Source organism: Trachinotus anak, unplaced genomic scaffold, assembly GCF_046630095.1.
Source record: "Trachinotus anak isolate AG129_WGS33_773 ecotype Australia unplaced genomic scaffold, CSIRO_AGI_Tana_v1 ptg000002l, whole genome shotgun sequence".
Classification (NCBI taxonomy): Eukaryota; Metazoa; Chordata; class Actinopteri; order Carangiformes; family Carangidae; genus Trachinotus; species Trachinotus anak.
In genome coordinates this window covers 20,924,324-20,937,542 of record NW_027273853.1, presented here as the reverse complement: position 1 = coordinate 20,937,542, position 13,219 = coordinate 20,924,324, and the positions used below count along the sequence as shown (strand labels likewise).

The following is a 13,219-nucleotide window of genomic DNA, read 5'->3' as shown; positions in this document are numbered from 1 at the left end:
GGAAAGTCCCTGCTTTGGCTTGTTTGTCAAACAACATGCACTTTTTTAGATTACACGCAACACCACATAGACAAGTTAAGACAACAATTAATAAATAATCCAAAGTTTTATAAAAAAAATAAAAAAATAAATAAAAAAAAGAACCCGATGTGATAAAATGCTTAAAAACTTTTATTTACAGTTAAAAAGAAAAAAAAAGAAAAAAGAAAAAAAAAGTACACACATAACGAGCTCTTGACAAGGTAAGTACAATGGTCTGCAGCAGCTCCAAGATGTTCAGAAATGCATTCAAGTCAGATTAATCCTTTCAAACCAATGCTGTCCAGGGCTCCCCAGTCTTTCAGTCGGTCCTCTCAGAAGGCCCACACAAGATTGTCCATCCAGTCATTCCCAGTACAAGTCCTACATAGAGAAGCTTGCCATAAGGACGTGTTGCGTTTTTACCACAATTTTGTTTCAAGAGTCACATTGTGCAGTGCCAATGACATACAGTGCCCATCAAACTCCATATCCGGGGCAACCAAAGCTCATGGATCGGGTTGTCTTCCTACCAACAAGCCTCCTCCCTGTTCTGGGTAGAGACCCCATATTGGCAGGAGGTTTCAGCACAGGAGAGAGGTTCTGCTTGGGTGACAATGCTGCCTGACGAGCCTCCTGGAGCTCTCTGAGGAGAGGGAAATGAAAATGGAGATTTTAACACGTTATTTAAATGACCAATATATCAACTTAATAAAATGAAGTTAGATCAAATGGAAACTGTAGGAGTTTGCAGTCATACAGCTTTACAGAACAGTCTTCAGGTTGTTTTCAATTAAATATGAAATTGCACCACCTGCTGGATAATTTTATGTATTTCAGGGTCTTAACACAGCTTCAGAAATAAGAGGATTTCACTAATCATGCATCATAGATATCATGAGAGATTTTTTAGCACTATAAAGTATTTTATAATTACTCCAACACACTATGTAGAGGAAGTGTCTCGCACAAACTTATTCATATGCAAACAGTAAAGCTTTGACTGGTTATCACAGTTTACATTTTGTGGTCTAACACTATAAAGCTCTAGGAGTCAAACCCTAAAGATGGAATACATGCGTCTTCTGATGGCTGAAAACATTAAGTTTATGTGGCCTGGAGCCCAGAATTAGTGATGCAGCTTTAATTATCTTTTCATTAACCCTTCTTACTTTTCAAGCATGGCTGTCCTGAACTTCTCTACATTGAGCTCTCTGCGTAGCTGAGCAGCAAGCCTCCCAGTCCTCTCCTCCCTTAAGACTGTGTGCTTGCAAAGCTCCCTGGCAGATGGCCGTTTTGTCGGGTCTGGATCAAGCAACAACTGACAAAGAAGAAAAAAAAAAAAAAAAAAATTCAACAAGCTACTGTTTGCCTGTGAGGACTGAATTTAAGTGCTTTTGTTATTACCTGAAAATTGACATTCATGGGTGGCAGCTCAAAATCAAATTTCTTAAATTAAGAATACCTGAAGCAGGGCTCTGAAGGGAGGTGAGAGCTCCTGTGGCAGCTTGGGGAGCTTCCCCTCTCTAAGGCTGTGCCACTCATCTCCATTTTGAGGCAGAGGAGGAGCCCCAGCTGCCAGCAGCACCGTAAGACCCAGAGCAAAGATGTCTGCCTTGGGAAGGTGGCTGTAATCCTGGGGAGCAGAGAGACTGCTTACACAGATGCTAGAAAAAAAAAAATGCAAATAAAGACTGGAGCTATGAATTTTGTAACCGGCTCAGACTCCATAAACTACTTTTTTTGGGTCAATGATCAAGTTAACACAGCACACATTTTCACCTCATGCAGGACCTCAATGGCAAGAAAGCGGCTGTCCCCTTCCTCAACTTGAGGACTGCTGGTCGATGTCACGTGACCCAGATCCCCTGCAGAAAACAACAGCAATCAGAACTAACAGCAAACAGACATTTAAGGTAGTAATTTAACATCAAATGCAATACCAATTTTATAAATGACTCCTGCTGAAGTGCTTCCATCATCCTCCTCCTCACTCTCCCCCTCAACCGCTGCTGTTGCGCTGGGACGCTGGCAAATGAATATGTTACCTACAGAGAGTTGAATTTAAAAAATGTACAAGGGATGTTAGGTTTAGACGGAACAAAACAAGAAATGCAAGGTGAAAACTGCTCCGTAAGACATACTTGGTTTGATGTCCAAGTGCACTAGGCCTGAGCTGTGGATGTATTTTAGACCCATTGACACTTGTAAGAGGAGATCTTTCAATTCTGCCCCTGAAAACAGCTCACACTGCACCTGCCTCTTCACAATGGCATCACTGAGACTTCCACCTGTCACAGACACACACACGACCATATGAAACCACAATTCAGTGCCTTACTCAAAGATATTTACAATTAATAATTTTAGGTCTTTTTACCCTGTGCTTTCGATTTTAATGTTAAACATACCATCACAGTATTCATTCTGAATAATCATGTGATCATCCTCTGCCCATGCTGAATAATAGCGAACAACATGTGGGTGATGCCCAAGAACAGCATGTGCATACACTTCCTTTAGGGCCAGCTGCCTGAAAGGACATAGAACACGGTCAGGGATAAATTCAGGAACATAATTTTAAAAAAGTGGACTGATCTATGCCCGACAGAGAGTGGTATGCTGCTGACTCACTCATTGGCAGAGCCTGCGAGGGGTCGCCGAGAGCGTTTTATGGCATACAAGCAACCATCCAGCCTCTTCACACACTTATAAACTGCCCCAAACTCGCCCACGCCGATGCACTCCAGCTCCAGGAACTCACTCTCATAGCGTGACAGCATGAAAGCTTGGACAGCTCGCCTCTGCCAGATAAACAGACGGAGGGCCTTGTGGTAAAACCAAAGACATTGCTAAAGAAAGAACACACGTCACAGCCCTCAGTCTTTAGTTTACAGCCAGGAGAACCAGGGTGTTTCTATGATGCGTCACCAAATATGGTAGCACTTCCACAATGAAAGCGTTTTGCGAAGATTCTGACAGCTTTTTTTTTTTTTTTTTTCCCTCTTTCTCCCTCTTTGGTGGAGATTCCTTTGAGAAATCCCGGAAGTAGAGTTGGCAGCATGTAATTTTGGATGAATAAAGAAGTGAGGAGGCAGCAGAAGATGACAAAGCCCGATGATGAAATCATATCAGAAGCATCTGAGAGGGAGGGTAACATCCACCAGAAAGCACAGATAAAAATAGTTGTACCTTTGGTGGGAGAAAGGCTTCGTCATCCTCCTCAGATGACGTTAGGCTGTGTTTCAACCTGTGAGATGAAAAGATCCTTTAGACAGTTATATACTTTGAACAAAATGGCATTAGTAAGGGATTTATAGTCAGGCCCACAGTATGTGTCAGGGCACTTAATCAGAAACTATTTCAATCTCCCACCACATGTCATAAAATCAATTTCCCCCATAGTGGATTGTGGTAGGAATCTACATGCTAGTAAAGAAAGAGAAAAAAAAAAAAAAAGCTCTTATCGTGACACGTCACCATAATACAAACAGACTAATTTCCCTGTGATGTGAGATGTACTAAATAAATAATGTGGAAAATTTTCTGAACGTCAGGAATCCTCATCTGAGATTGAAAATGCTGAAAAACACTAATGTTTTGCAATTCATACCTTTACAGACCTACGATATCACAACACGTAGTAGTTACCTGCGTCCGTAGTCGTCGTCATCATCACTCCTACAGCTGTTCCTCCACTGCTGCTCACTATTCCTGCGTACCGTGTCAGGGGTGAAAGGGTTCACGTTGACAGAAGGTGCCTGGATGAGGTTTGCAGCAGCTGAGACGAGACGCAGGGTCCTCCGATTGCAACCTATCTTAGAGGTGGAGCAAGGGTGGGACGACTTTGAGAGCAGACTCTGCAGATAAAAAAAAAAAAAAAAAGAGGAAGACACACTTTGATAAGCCATCCAAGATCACAGTGGCACACTTAAGGCAATCAGTCTAAATTACACCCCACCTTGGGTGTGCTGGGAGAGTCACAGAGCCTCAGTTTCCTCCAGGAAGCATAAGGTATGGGGCTGGTGCACTCTAAAGGGGAAGATAAAGTGTTGCTTCTGCTGCGGTGGCGCTGCACCCTGGGTGTCCTGCATGCAGAGCTGGGACTTTGGATCCTGGGACTTCGAATCCTGGAGGTGCAGTCATCGGAGCTGTTGTCACTGCTGTTCCCCTCCTCTCCACAGCTAGAGAAGTCCAGCTGCTGGCTGATCCCGTCAAACAACATCGCCATGCTTGAAATTTAGAGCAAAACCGAAATGCTGAGGATAATGACAATGTTGATTGTTGTTATGCATTAGATTATTATAGGTGCTAAAGGAGATAATAGGAAATTAACAACATGTATGTTGCGAATCAAACTCTGAATGTCTAAAAAAAAAGTATGACTACATATATCCAGTAGGTCATTACTATTTGCTCCTTGTTGACTTCCACTACCACAACACAAGACGCATAATTCAAATCAATAAGTGAATATTACTTACCGATTTATTGTCTAGGCCATTCTCCCAACCAAATCGTGCTGGACAACTGAAAAGCAGCAAGTCGAGCTGTGATGGTATTTTCAGACTTATTTGAAAGTTCAACAGATGCTGCACATGGCGGTCATGAGCATATACATCAATGTGTGATGTGACTTTGAGTGATTCGTGCATGTTTATCATGTACATACTCACAAACTTGTGGCCTCCCGCAACACCACCATCACCACGCTTGAATTTCGCGCCTTGTATGTAAATAACTTCCTGTTTAAATAAACTATGCCGCTCGGTTAACACACCGAGCTCTCTGATTGGCTGAATTGCTCCTAAACAACACACCTGACCTTCAAGTGGCTGTTAATTGCATAAACAATTTTATGCAGAGTTACCATAACAATATAATAATATATGTATGTAATGTTATATACGCGTACTGTGGAATTGTCATGAGAAAACTACGTTTATATTAAGGTAAAATAAAATATGAAAGTACAGTGAGGGAGGTTGAAATAGACAAAATGTCGATTTACACAGATTATTCGGTAAAACTTGTGCACTGTGGATTCAATTAAATGTTAATTTCGCAATCATAATTATTGATAAAATAACAACCCATGATCCAAAATTAGGTCACCGTATTAAATAGTAATATAGACACGTGGGCGGAAGTCACCGACGTCATCACAACAGTGAGACAGGAGGAGGAAAAGCAGCCCGTCAGTGGATGTGACACGCTTACAGATCCACGGAAAACAACCCAGCGAGCAGCAGGAAATCATGATCCAGCTCCAGCAGCGTCTCTAGCCTGCTCGATTCAACCGGCACTTCGGACTTTTCGGTGTTATTTCTCTTCCTGCCCATCATCGTCGGAGGTGGGAGAGCCATGGTGGAGCAGTCGGATCGAGCCCCTCTGCTGGACTGGGAGGAGATCCCACCGCCCGATCCGAACCAGGCGGGCCCACCGCAGCCTGCGCCGCCGCGGGAGGAGGACGCCCCGGCGGAGAAAAGTTCGCAGTCAGCCGGGCGTTGCACACCGATTGGCACTGCGGCTGGTACTGGGTGGAGCAGCAGCAGCACCACCACCACCACCGTCACCTGCAGCCCGTCTAAGAGTGTAACAGCTGTTGTTGCCAGCGGGGACGGAAGCCCGGGTCGGCCGCTGACAGATATCCGTAACCACGGGTGGAATCGCCCGGAGCCTCTCGGCACTGATCGCAGTGTTCCCTTCCCCGGCCTCTCGTTAAGGGATCAGTGGGAGGAGAAGGACCAGATCGTGGCAGTGTTTGTGGTTACCTTTGATACAAGATCGGGTAAGTATGCAGACGGCAGCAGGAGCGTGTGATCTCTAATCTTTCATATTTAAAATTCTCAGAGGTGGACTAGATAACTTCAATTACTGAAATGACATATTGTTCTTTTGTAATGTCATTCTCCTCTGTCTGACCTATAGTAAGCCATGGGGCTTAAGGATATACAGTTAGGGTGGTCAAAAACATCAAACGTCAAGACCCACCTAAACACTGTAGAGTCACAATCCACTGTGGTGAAATAACTGTAATTCTGATGGGGCAACCCTAACAAGAGAACTCAACTTCCTTGGGACGGTTTTTCAGTTTTTGCAATCTGTCAAACACACTTAAAAGCTCATGCAAGAGCCAGGGTAGAGCAACTAAAGCCCCAGCTGTTGTAAAGGGGAAATCCATCTCTTTAGATTTAGTGTAGAATTTTATATAAATGTGTAATTTTCATCCATATAATTGAAAATAGACCAGATATAAAATCAATAGTCAGTCAAATAAAACGGAGCACAAGGCCTAGATGTCAGTGGTTCAGCTTCATATGGTACAGGTCAGTGTTTAGAAAGTTATAGTAGCTGAGTCAGTGCTTTCTTACTGTCCCATGTTCTCTTGGCATCATAAGACAGATTTAGAGAATTAGAGGAAGTGGTTAGAATGAAAGTAAGGGAAGAAGGGAAGTAATACCATGATTTATTTTGTGTGTGTGTGTGTGTGTGTGTGTGTGTGTGTGTGTGTGTGTGAACGGCAGGGAATATGGTAGAATGGTGCCTGCCTCACGACATCAACCTAGACGGAGTTGAATTCAAGTCAATGGCCAGCGGTTCCCATCGGATCACCAGTGACTTCATGTACGTGCTCCCTCCCACCAGTCAAACACCATGAAATCCAGTACTTTTAGAGGAGCGGGTTTGTTAAATCCCTGTCAGAAATCTGTCACTCTGTGTTTACTCCCGCTCTTTGTTTTGCCTTTGGCTAGATATTTCCGTAAAGGCTGTTACTTTGGGCTGGCCTGTTTCGCTAACATGCCTGTGGAGAGTGAGCTGGAGCGAGGAGCGAGGATGAAGTCTGTGGGAATCCTGTCCCCCTCCTACACTGTGCTCTACCGCTACATGCACTTCCTCGAGAACCAAGTCAGGTGAGATGCCTGTGTGTGCGAGTTACTCGCCTGCCTTTCAGTCTTTTGTTGTGTTTTTCCTGATTTTGTCACCCTGCCTTTCATTTTTTGTGTTCCGTTAACCTTATTTATCTCCCACACAACTGTGTTTACAAGTTTCTCTTTATATGCCTACGTCCTGTCTTTGCTTCTTTGTTTAAAATGTTCTCATCTATTAAACATGAACCCAGAGTCCTAGTTACAGCTATCGTCACAGGAGCCCATTTACATGCAGTTTTTTTGTATGACGTCTTAAGCACAGAAGTGGAAGAAACCTTGAGTTGCGTCTTTTCTCCTCAGTAGCTCAGCGCTTCTGCCTCAGTCCTCTCACGAAACCTAATCTCCTCATTGACTATGTATAAATATATAACACAGCCACCAGTAGAGGTTACAAATACAAAGGGACAAGGATACCATCTAATACAAATGCATCTGGAGTGTGATTATCCAGCCTTCCGTTTATGTGAGGTTCCTGTGGCTCTACAGTCACTCTGCAGTAGAAAGAAAGCATCAGTGGTCGATGTGGTTGAACCTTGGTTGAAAAGAGGTATTTACGTAGTGCAAGTGGTCTCACATGATCCCACAATACAATTTCAGAACTAGTGATAGACACTAATGGAGCACAGTCTGTAATCCTGCGTTATGAATGATCCAAATAGCCTCTGGTACTGAATGCACAATTCTTCCACATAGACTTACGTTACGCTTACAGTGTGTAGCAAATAGTGCGTGAGATTACATGCAAGTCTAAAACTCTACATGAGCTGGGAGCATGGTAGAGCAGTACTGACAGATGATGAATATGCAGAAAACTCAAAATTGAACAGAAAACAACATGTGAATTCATTAGATACACTTTAGCAAACTTAATCTGCTTCGTGATACAAATCTGAAAATGCTCAGATGGCTCACACTTGATAAACTCCTCTTCCTGTTTTTCTTGTCTCATAGACACCAGTTGCAGTGTCCAGGCCAGTATTCTCCTCTGGAGGCCTTTTATGAGGATAAGAAGGCTGTTCTTCCACCTGCAGGAAACGGCCTGGTCACTGCTTGTCCAACCTGGAGCGTTACCACCATCAACCGCTGCATGCACCCAGAAATGAAGGTCTGAAATCTGCTGGAGCACACATACACTGTTGCATGTTTTCTCAGTCTTGAGTGCCATAAAACAACAACAACGACAAAAACATCAACAAAAATCTTTTCTGTCACTATGTGCTCCCTGCAGATCACCCACCCAGCTGGCTGCATGTCCCAGTTCATCCAGTTTTTCGGGGAGCAGATAATGGTGCTGTGGAAGTTTGCACTGCTTAGGAAACGTCTGCTCATCTTCTCCCCTCCACCTGTAGGTGTGGTCTGCTACAGGGGTGAGCAGCTTAAACACACAGGCTTACACACACACACACACACACACACACACACACACACACAGTTACACAGTCTGCCATGTAATCTGGTGGTTGTAACACAGATTCTCTCGTGGGGCTTTGTTTTTTTTATATCTCCATTGAGATGTTTCATTGAATATACACTTGTGCTCCTTTAGTGTATTGCTGTTGCTGCCTGGCCAATGTGTCTCTGCCTGGAATCGGCGTGTCCGTGCCTGAGTTACGGCCTTTCTTCTACGTCAACATAGCCGACATCAGCGCCCTGGAAACGGAGATGTCATACGTGGCCTGTGAGTGAGGCTTTACAGCTGATTTCATTTACCACCATTATTCATTCATTTATATAACGTTCCTTTCTTATTTGTGGGTAGCATAAAGGGACGACTTCTGTATTTTCTTTATACAATCTTGAGTTGCATAATGATAATTAAACTGAATGTTCACTTTTGAATTTTGACTTTCTAATCTATGGAAATAATTCATTATATATGAGCACATGTTCACATGTTTTTAAGGTACCACAGAGAAGATTTTTGAGGAGAAGAAGGAGCTGTACGATGTCTACGTTGATAATCAGAATGTGAAAACGCACAGGAGCCATTTGCAGCCGCTGCTCCGACTGAATGCGGCAGATAAAGAGAAGTACAGGAAACTGAGCGAACAGAGGTACACCAAGAATTGTAAAATACTGCTGAAATAGCATTACATTTTAAATCAGTTCACTGAGTTTGTTGATTTAAAATGCACAATGTGATTGGTTTAAGAGTCCATTTTTTTCAGATTTCTTAATGATGGACGATGACTTTTTTCCCCCAGGCAATTGTTGCTGTACTCTCAGGAGGTGGATGGAGACTGCACGTCAAATGAAGAGGATCTTTTCATTCTGTGAGTCCTTGACAGGTGTATTCATAAGCATCAGTGTACTTGAGTCATAACCGCAGTTTGTTTAAGGAGAGTATTTGTTTTATTATTTTAATGATGATGCAGAGGACCACAGCATGACGCAGTTGTCTTTTATCCTGTCCCAGGTTCTTCATGGAGCTGAACAACCGCATCTTCCAGACCCTGTCAGAGGTAGCAGGGAGCACTGACCCCACCCTAACCACTGAGCATGTGAGAGCCATGGGGCTGGATCCCCAGGGTGATCGCTCCTTCCTGGCTGACCTGCTGGAGGTGTATGGCATCGACGTCACCCTGGTCATAGACAACCTCTGTTGCCCCTGAGCCCCCCCCCCCCCCCCCTCCATTCACCCACCCAACCACCACCACCCAGCCTGGGAAACTTGGGATGTCACTGGATTATCTGTGCCTTCAAGGCTCACACACACCAAGACACTGAAGACACTGCCACCACCCTGGGGCGTCATCTGTAGCCTGCTGTCCCCTCCTGGGTGTCTGTTTCCCCTCTGTGTGTGTCTCATCTGACCTGTGGAGACTGTTTCCTGCCAGTGTGGGTGATAAGGACACTAAACGTTGGTGCACTGGTCCACGGTGGCTGATAAACACCTGCCTAGCAGACAGTACCGCTTGGCGGCTTTGCGCTCTTATAGCCATTCACATCTTATGTCACACTGTAACTTTTTCTTTGGCAGAAATACTGTTTTCTCGTGTGCGCTTGAACACTGGATGAAAGCTTAAAATTCTTTATCAGGTGTGGTCATCGCAGCAGGACGACCGCTCCTTCTCCATTGCACTCAACTCGATGAAGAAAATCTGTGAAACATTCACAATCCTGCAGCTCCTGTGATCACTTACTTTTTTTTTTTTTTTTGAAGAAAGATTTGTATGATTTGGAATAGTCTTTAGTTTTGAGATGAATTAATGTGCTTCAAATTCCATTTATTAGACATAGGATCCATAATATGTGACAAATTCACCGCTGTAATACCATACTTAATGCGTCTTGCTCTCATAAAGCTACTTCTGGAGTTAGAAAAATCAAAGCTTTTTGACCACTTTATTTGCCTTTCAAAAAGATAGCAATATGAGTCTGTGCTGGTTGAAAACGTCGGCCTTTTTATGTATATTCAACCTCGCAGTCATATGCTTAGTATTTCTTTCACAACCCAGAGTGAGAGGAGAGTTAAAACTGAAATATGTTGAGTGTGATAACCTGTTTTTATACTGCGTAGGGTTAATTATTCTGACGGGAAAAGCTGTTTTAAGTACTTACTTCACCTTTATGCACTTTCAGCACAAAGTAGATCTGATAGTGTGTCTCCGTTTGATCACAGTTTAAGTGCAAGTGATTGGTGGGGGGAGGGGAGGGGAGGAGTGGGGTCGTACTGGAACAGAAAAAGGAAGTTCTGGAAACTTTTTGTCATGTTATGTGTCTAATTTGTCGTAATTGGCTGAGGATTTATGGATGAATGTGACTCTACTGTATAACACTAACTTATCATGAATGCTGCACCATGTCCACCGCTGGACTGTTTCCCGATGCACTCAGTGATCATGCTTAACTATAATGTTTTTTTTTTTTTTGTATGCTATGTTTATGACTGAGCCAGCAAGTTGTTGTGAAGTGGAGGGATTTTGTGTGTGTGCTGTTTGCAATACTGTATAGAGGCTTTCATAGATTTTTTTTTTTTTTTTTTCACTCAAACCAGCAGCTGGTTTTTCAGTGGAAGCTAATATATCTCTTGTGATCCTGTTGAATGAAGAGTCCGTTTGTAGTTTACTAGTTGATCAGCTTCAAAGAGATCCTCTCCAGTTGTCTGTGTCCACGACAAAGATCTCTTTGTGTTTTTGAAGATCTGGTAATGTCATGGTTAGGGCTGGAGCAGGAGCTTTAACTCCTCCTCTTTGGGCAAATTCACAGACGACCCCCCCCTCCCCCCTCGTCTGTCCCAGCCGAGGGTTTCTCTCGTTCTTTTCATCACGGTCCCATTCAGTGAATCCAGCTCTGCAGATGGGCCAACTCTGTCTTTGAATACTGCTGGCAGACTGGTTCAGTTCATCCATCACATTGCCAATCAGAGTGATAATTTGTTCCATGTTGGAACACATGAGGCTGATGTTTGCCTTGTATAAATTTGTAGTGGTTCTCAGCCTCCTCGTTGGCTCCCTGATGCAACCTAAAACACCAAGTCATTTTTGAAACATGTCTTTATCTCCCTCTCCCTGCGCATTGTTATTGGAGTCAAATTCCTTGTATGCACAAACCGTACTTGGTCAACAAAGCAGATTCTGATTCTGATAAATTACTGGTAAACACTGAGTCAAGAATTGTTAGTTTTTTTTTCATTGTCACATTCCAATAGTGCTCTTTCAGGGGCCTGATGCCCAGGCTGAGAACTGCTGGTTTTAAAGCCTGTGTTGTACCTTGACTTGACACCCGAGCAAGTCAGGATGTTTCCTGGGCTGGTTAAAAAAATAAAGTGCATTAAGTGTTGCTTATGAAAGAAAAGGGCACTTAAGCTTTGTTGTTTAAATGAGGCCTTAAGGAAATGTGACATTCTCACTGACTTCAGCAAAGTGACCGACTCATTACTGTATGTGCGTCAACATTATTTGCTAAAAAGATTAAGTCCATTGTTCTTAGCAACTCTGAATGACCTTACTGTCTCCAGAGAAACCTGATGACTCTGTTTGCTTTTCAGCAGATGTGTTTTCTTGCCTTTGACGGTGTTTGCTTTACAGCTGTATGTTAAATGTAAAAGGGAATGTACACAACACATACCACTGCATAAAATGCCTTCTTTGTGGGGTCGTTCACAGATGTGTACCAGCATTAGCTAAATGAATTGTCTGTACAGCGTTTGTCACTCTACTGAATGTCAAAGACAGCAAAACTATTGCACACATGCAGCAACACATCCAAATAGTGTAACTGATTTCTTCTTCTTGATTGTAATGTAATTCAAGATTATTCACAGAGTAACAGTTAAGTCTTCACCTTTACTAATGTGAAACACTGTAAGAGATGTCAGTAATGTACACATGAACTCAATAGCATGAGCAACTGTTAATTTCACTGTACTGCCATTGTAAAACAATAAAACATTGATACTGGTTAAGTGCTATCTAATCTTTTGCTAACTATGCATAACTGTTTTCTACCTACACCCCCTCTATTACAACGACACACTTGAAGCACAAAACAGTTTACAGAATGATCCGGACAAGACAGAGCTGTTCATCTTCCCTCTGCATTCCCCAGTGGTGCAAGCAGTATTTAGATCCATTAAGTTAAAGTAGCAACACAACATAAAAACACAGAATTGTACTTGTCAGCAATATACGATATTAGTATCAAAAGTTCTCATTTGCAGGGAAATGCCCCCGATGGTTGTTATACACTATGTATTTTATTATTTCATCATTATTACAGAGGCTTCATGTGGGAGTAACATTTTACTGTCGTAGTTGGTTATGGGTGGAACTAATTTTAACTACTTATTATACTAGTAATTTTGAACAGATTTTATTATTTTTAACAGATTTAGTTCAGTTTACTTATCACGAGGACTTGGCTTGTGAAAACACTGGTATGACGTCTTCTGTGGCTCTGGCAACAGAAAGCCTGTGTTACCAACTGGAGGTGTGGGGTCTGGAAGAGGTCACCATTTAGGGAAAAAATGGGGTCTACTTAAGGATGGTATCCAGTTGCATTATGGGAAATATAGGATTATGTAGCATTTTGGAACTTGACCTATATTATGGACCACCGATTCTGTTATTTTTTGTAAACTCCTCAATTTCAATACTCAACTACTGGAGTTCCCCTTTAATCTCCAACAATGCATCATATTTATTGTTTAAACTGAAATTAAATGTATCTCTTTATAAGAAGTCTTATTCAAAGTGACTAGTAACTAAAGCTGTAAATTACATGTAGTAGAGTAAAAAGTACCAGTATGGTAGTAAAAAGTACAGTAA

At 42.7% G+C, this 13,219-nt stretch overlaps 2 protein-coding genes across 8 annotated transcripts; one reads left to right on the top strand and one right to left on the bottom strand.

The window, feature by feature from the left end:
• Positions 1–119: 119 nt before the first annotated feature.
• Positions 120–4,800, bottom strand: wee2 (WEE2 oocyte meiosis inhibiting kinase). Of its 7 annotated transcripts, none has more exons than XM_071505315.1 (13): positions 4,691–4,800; positions 4,503–4,548; positions 3,980–4,250; positions 3,670–3,878; positions 3,211–3,268; positions 2,653–2,822; positions 2,430–2,551; positions 2,163–2,309; positions 1,962–2,066; positions 1,801–1,886; positions 1,484–1,654; positions 1,191–1,339; positions 120–664 (listed from the first exon to the last, which is right to left on the bottom strand). In XM_071505315.1, exons 3-13 carry the CDS (start codon positions 4,247–4,249, stop codon positions 499–501), a joined length of 1,653 nt encoding a protein of 550 aa, XP_071361416.1. In that variant the 5' UTR covers position 4,250; positions 4,503–4,548; positions 4,691–4,800; the 3' UTR covers positions 120–498. The 7 variants fall into 7 exon arrangements, with proteins under 7 accessions (XP_071361416.1, XP_071361452.1, XP_071361425.1 ...); XM_071505351.1 differs by having other exon boundaries at positions 3,980–4,277; positions 4,691–4,788; XM_071505324.1 differs by having other exon boundaries at positions 4,695–4,783.
• Positions 4,801–5,179: 379 nt separating this feature from the next.
• dennd11 (DENN domain containing 11) lies at positions 5,180–12,357 on the top strand. The gene is made up of 9 exons (XM_071505370.1): positions 5,180–5,809; positions 6,546–6,645; positions 6,774–6,932; positions 7,902–8,055; positions 8,179–8,317; positions 8,497–8,628; positions 8,854–9,004; positions 9,155–9,223; positions 9,367–12,357. The coding sequence occupies exons 1-9, from the start codon at positions 5,383–5,385 to the stop codon at positions 9,560–9,562; spliced, it is 1,527 nt and encodes a 508-aa protein (XP_071361471.1). The 5' UTR covers positions 5,180–5,382; the 3' UTR covers positions 9,563–12,357.
• Positions 12,358–13,219: the final 862 nt, after the last annotated feature.

Excerpts from the sequence above, each read along its gene's own strand:
- wee2 (XM_071505315.1), bottom strand. The coding sequence starts at position 4,249 with ATGGCGATGTTGTTTGACGGGATCAGCCAGCAGCTGGACTTCTCTAGC. Across the intron at positions 3,269-3,669 it reads GACGACGACTACGGACGCAG|GTTGAAACACAGCCTAACGT; the intron begins GTAACTACTACG and ends TTCATCTCACAG. Across the intron at positions 1,340-1,483 it reads CCTTCAGAGCCCTGCTTCAG|TTGTTGCTTGATCCAGACCC; the intron begins GTATTCTTAATT and ends CTTCTTTGTCAG.
- dennd11 (XM_071505370.1), top strand. The coding sequence starts at position 5,383 with ATGGTGGAGCAGTCGGATCGAGCCCCTCTGCTGGACTGGGAGGAGATC. Across the intron at positions 5,810-6,545 it reads TACCTTTGATACAAGATCGG|GGAATATGGTAGAATGGTGC; the intron begins GTAAGTATGCAG and ends TGTGAACGGCAG. Across the intron at positions 8,629-8,853 it reads GGAGATGTCATACGTGGCCT|GTACCACAGAGAAGATTTTT; the intron begins GTGAGTGAGGCT and ends CATGTTTTTAAG.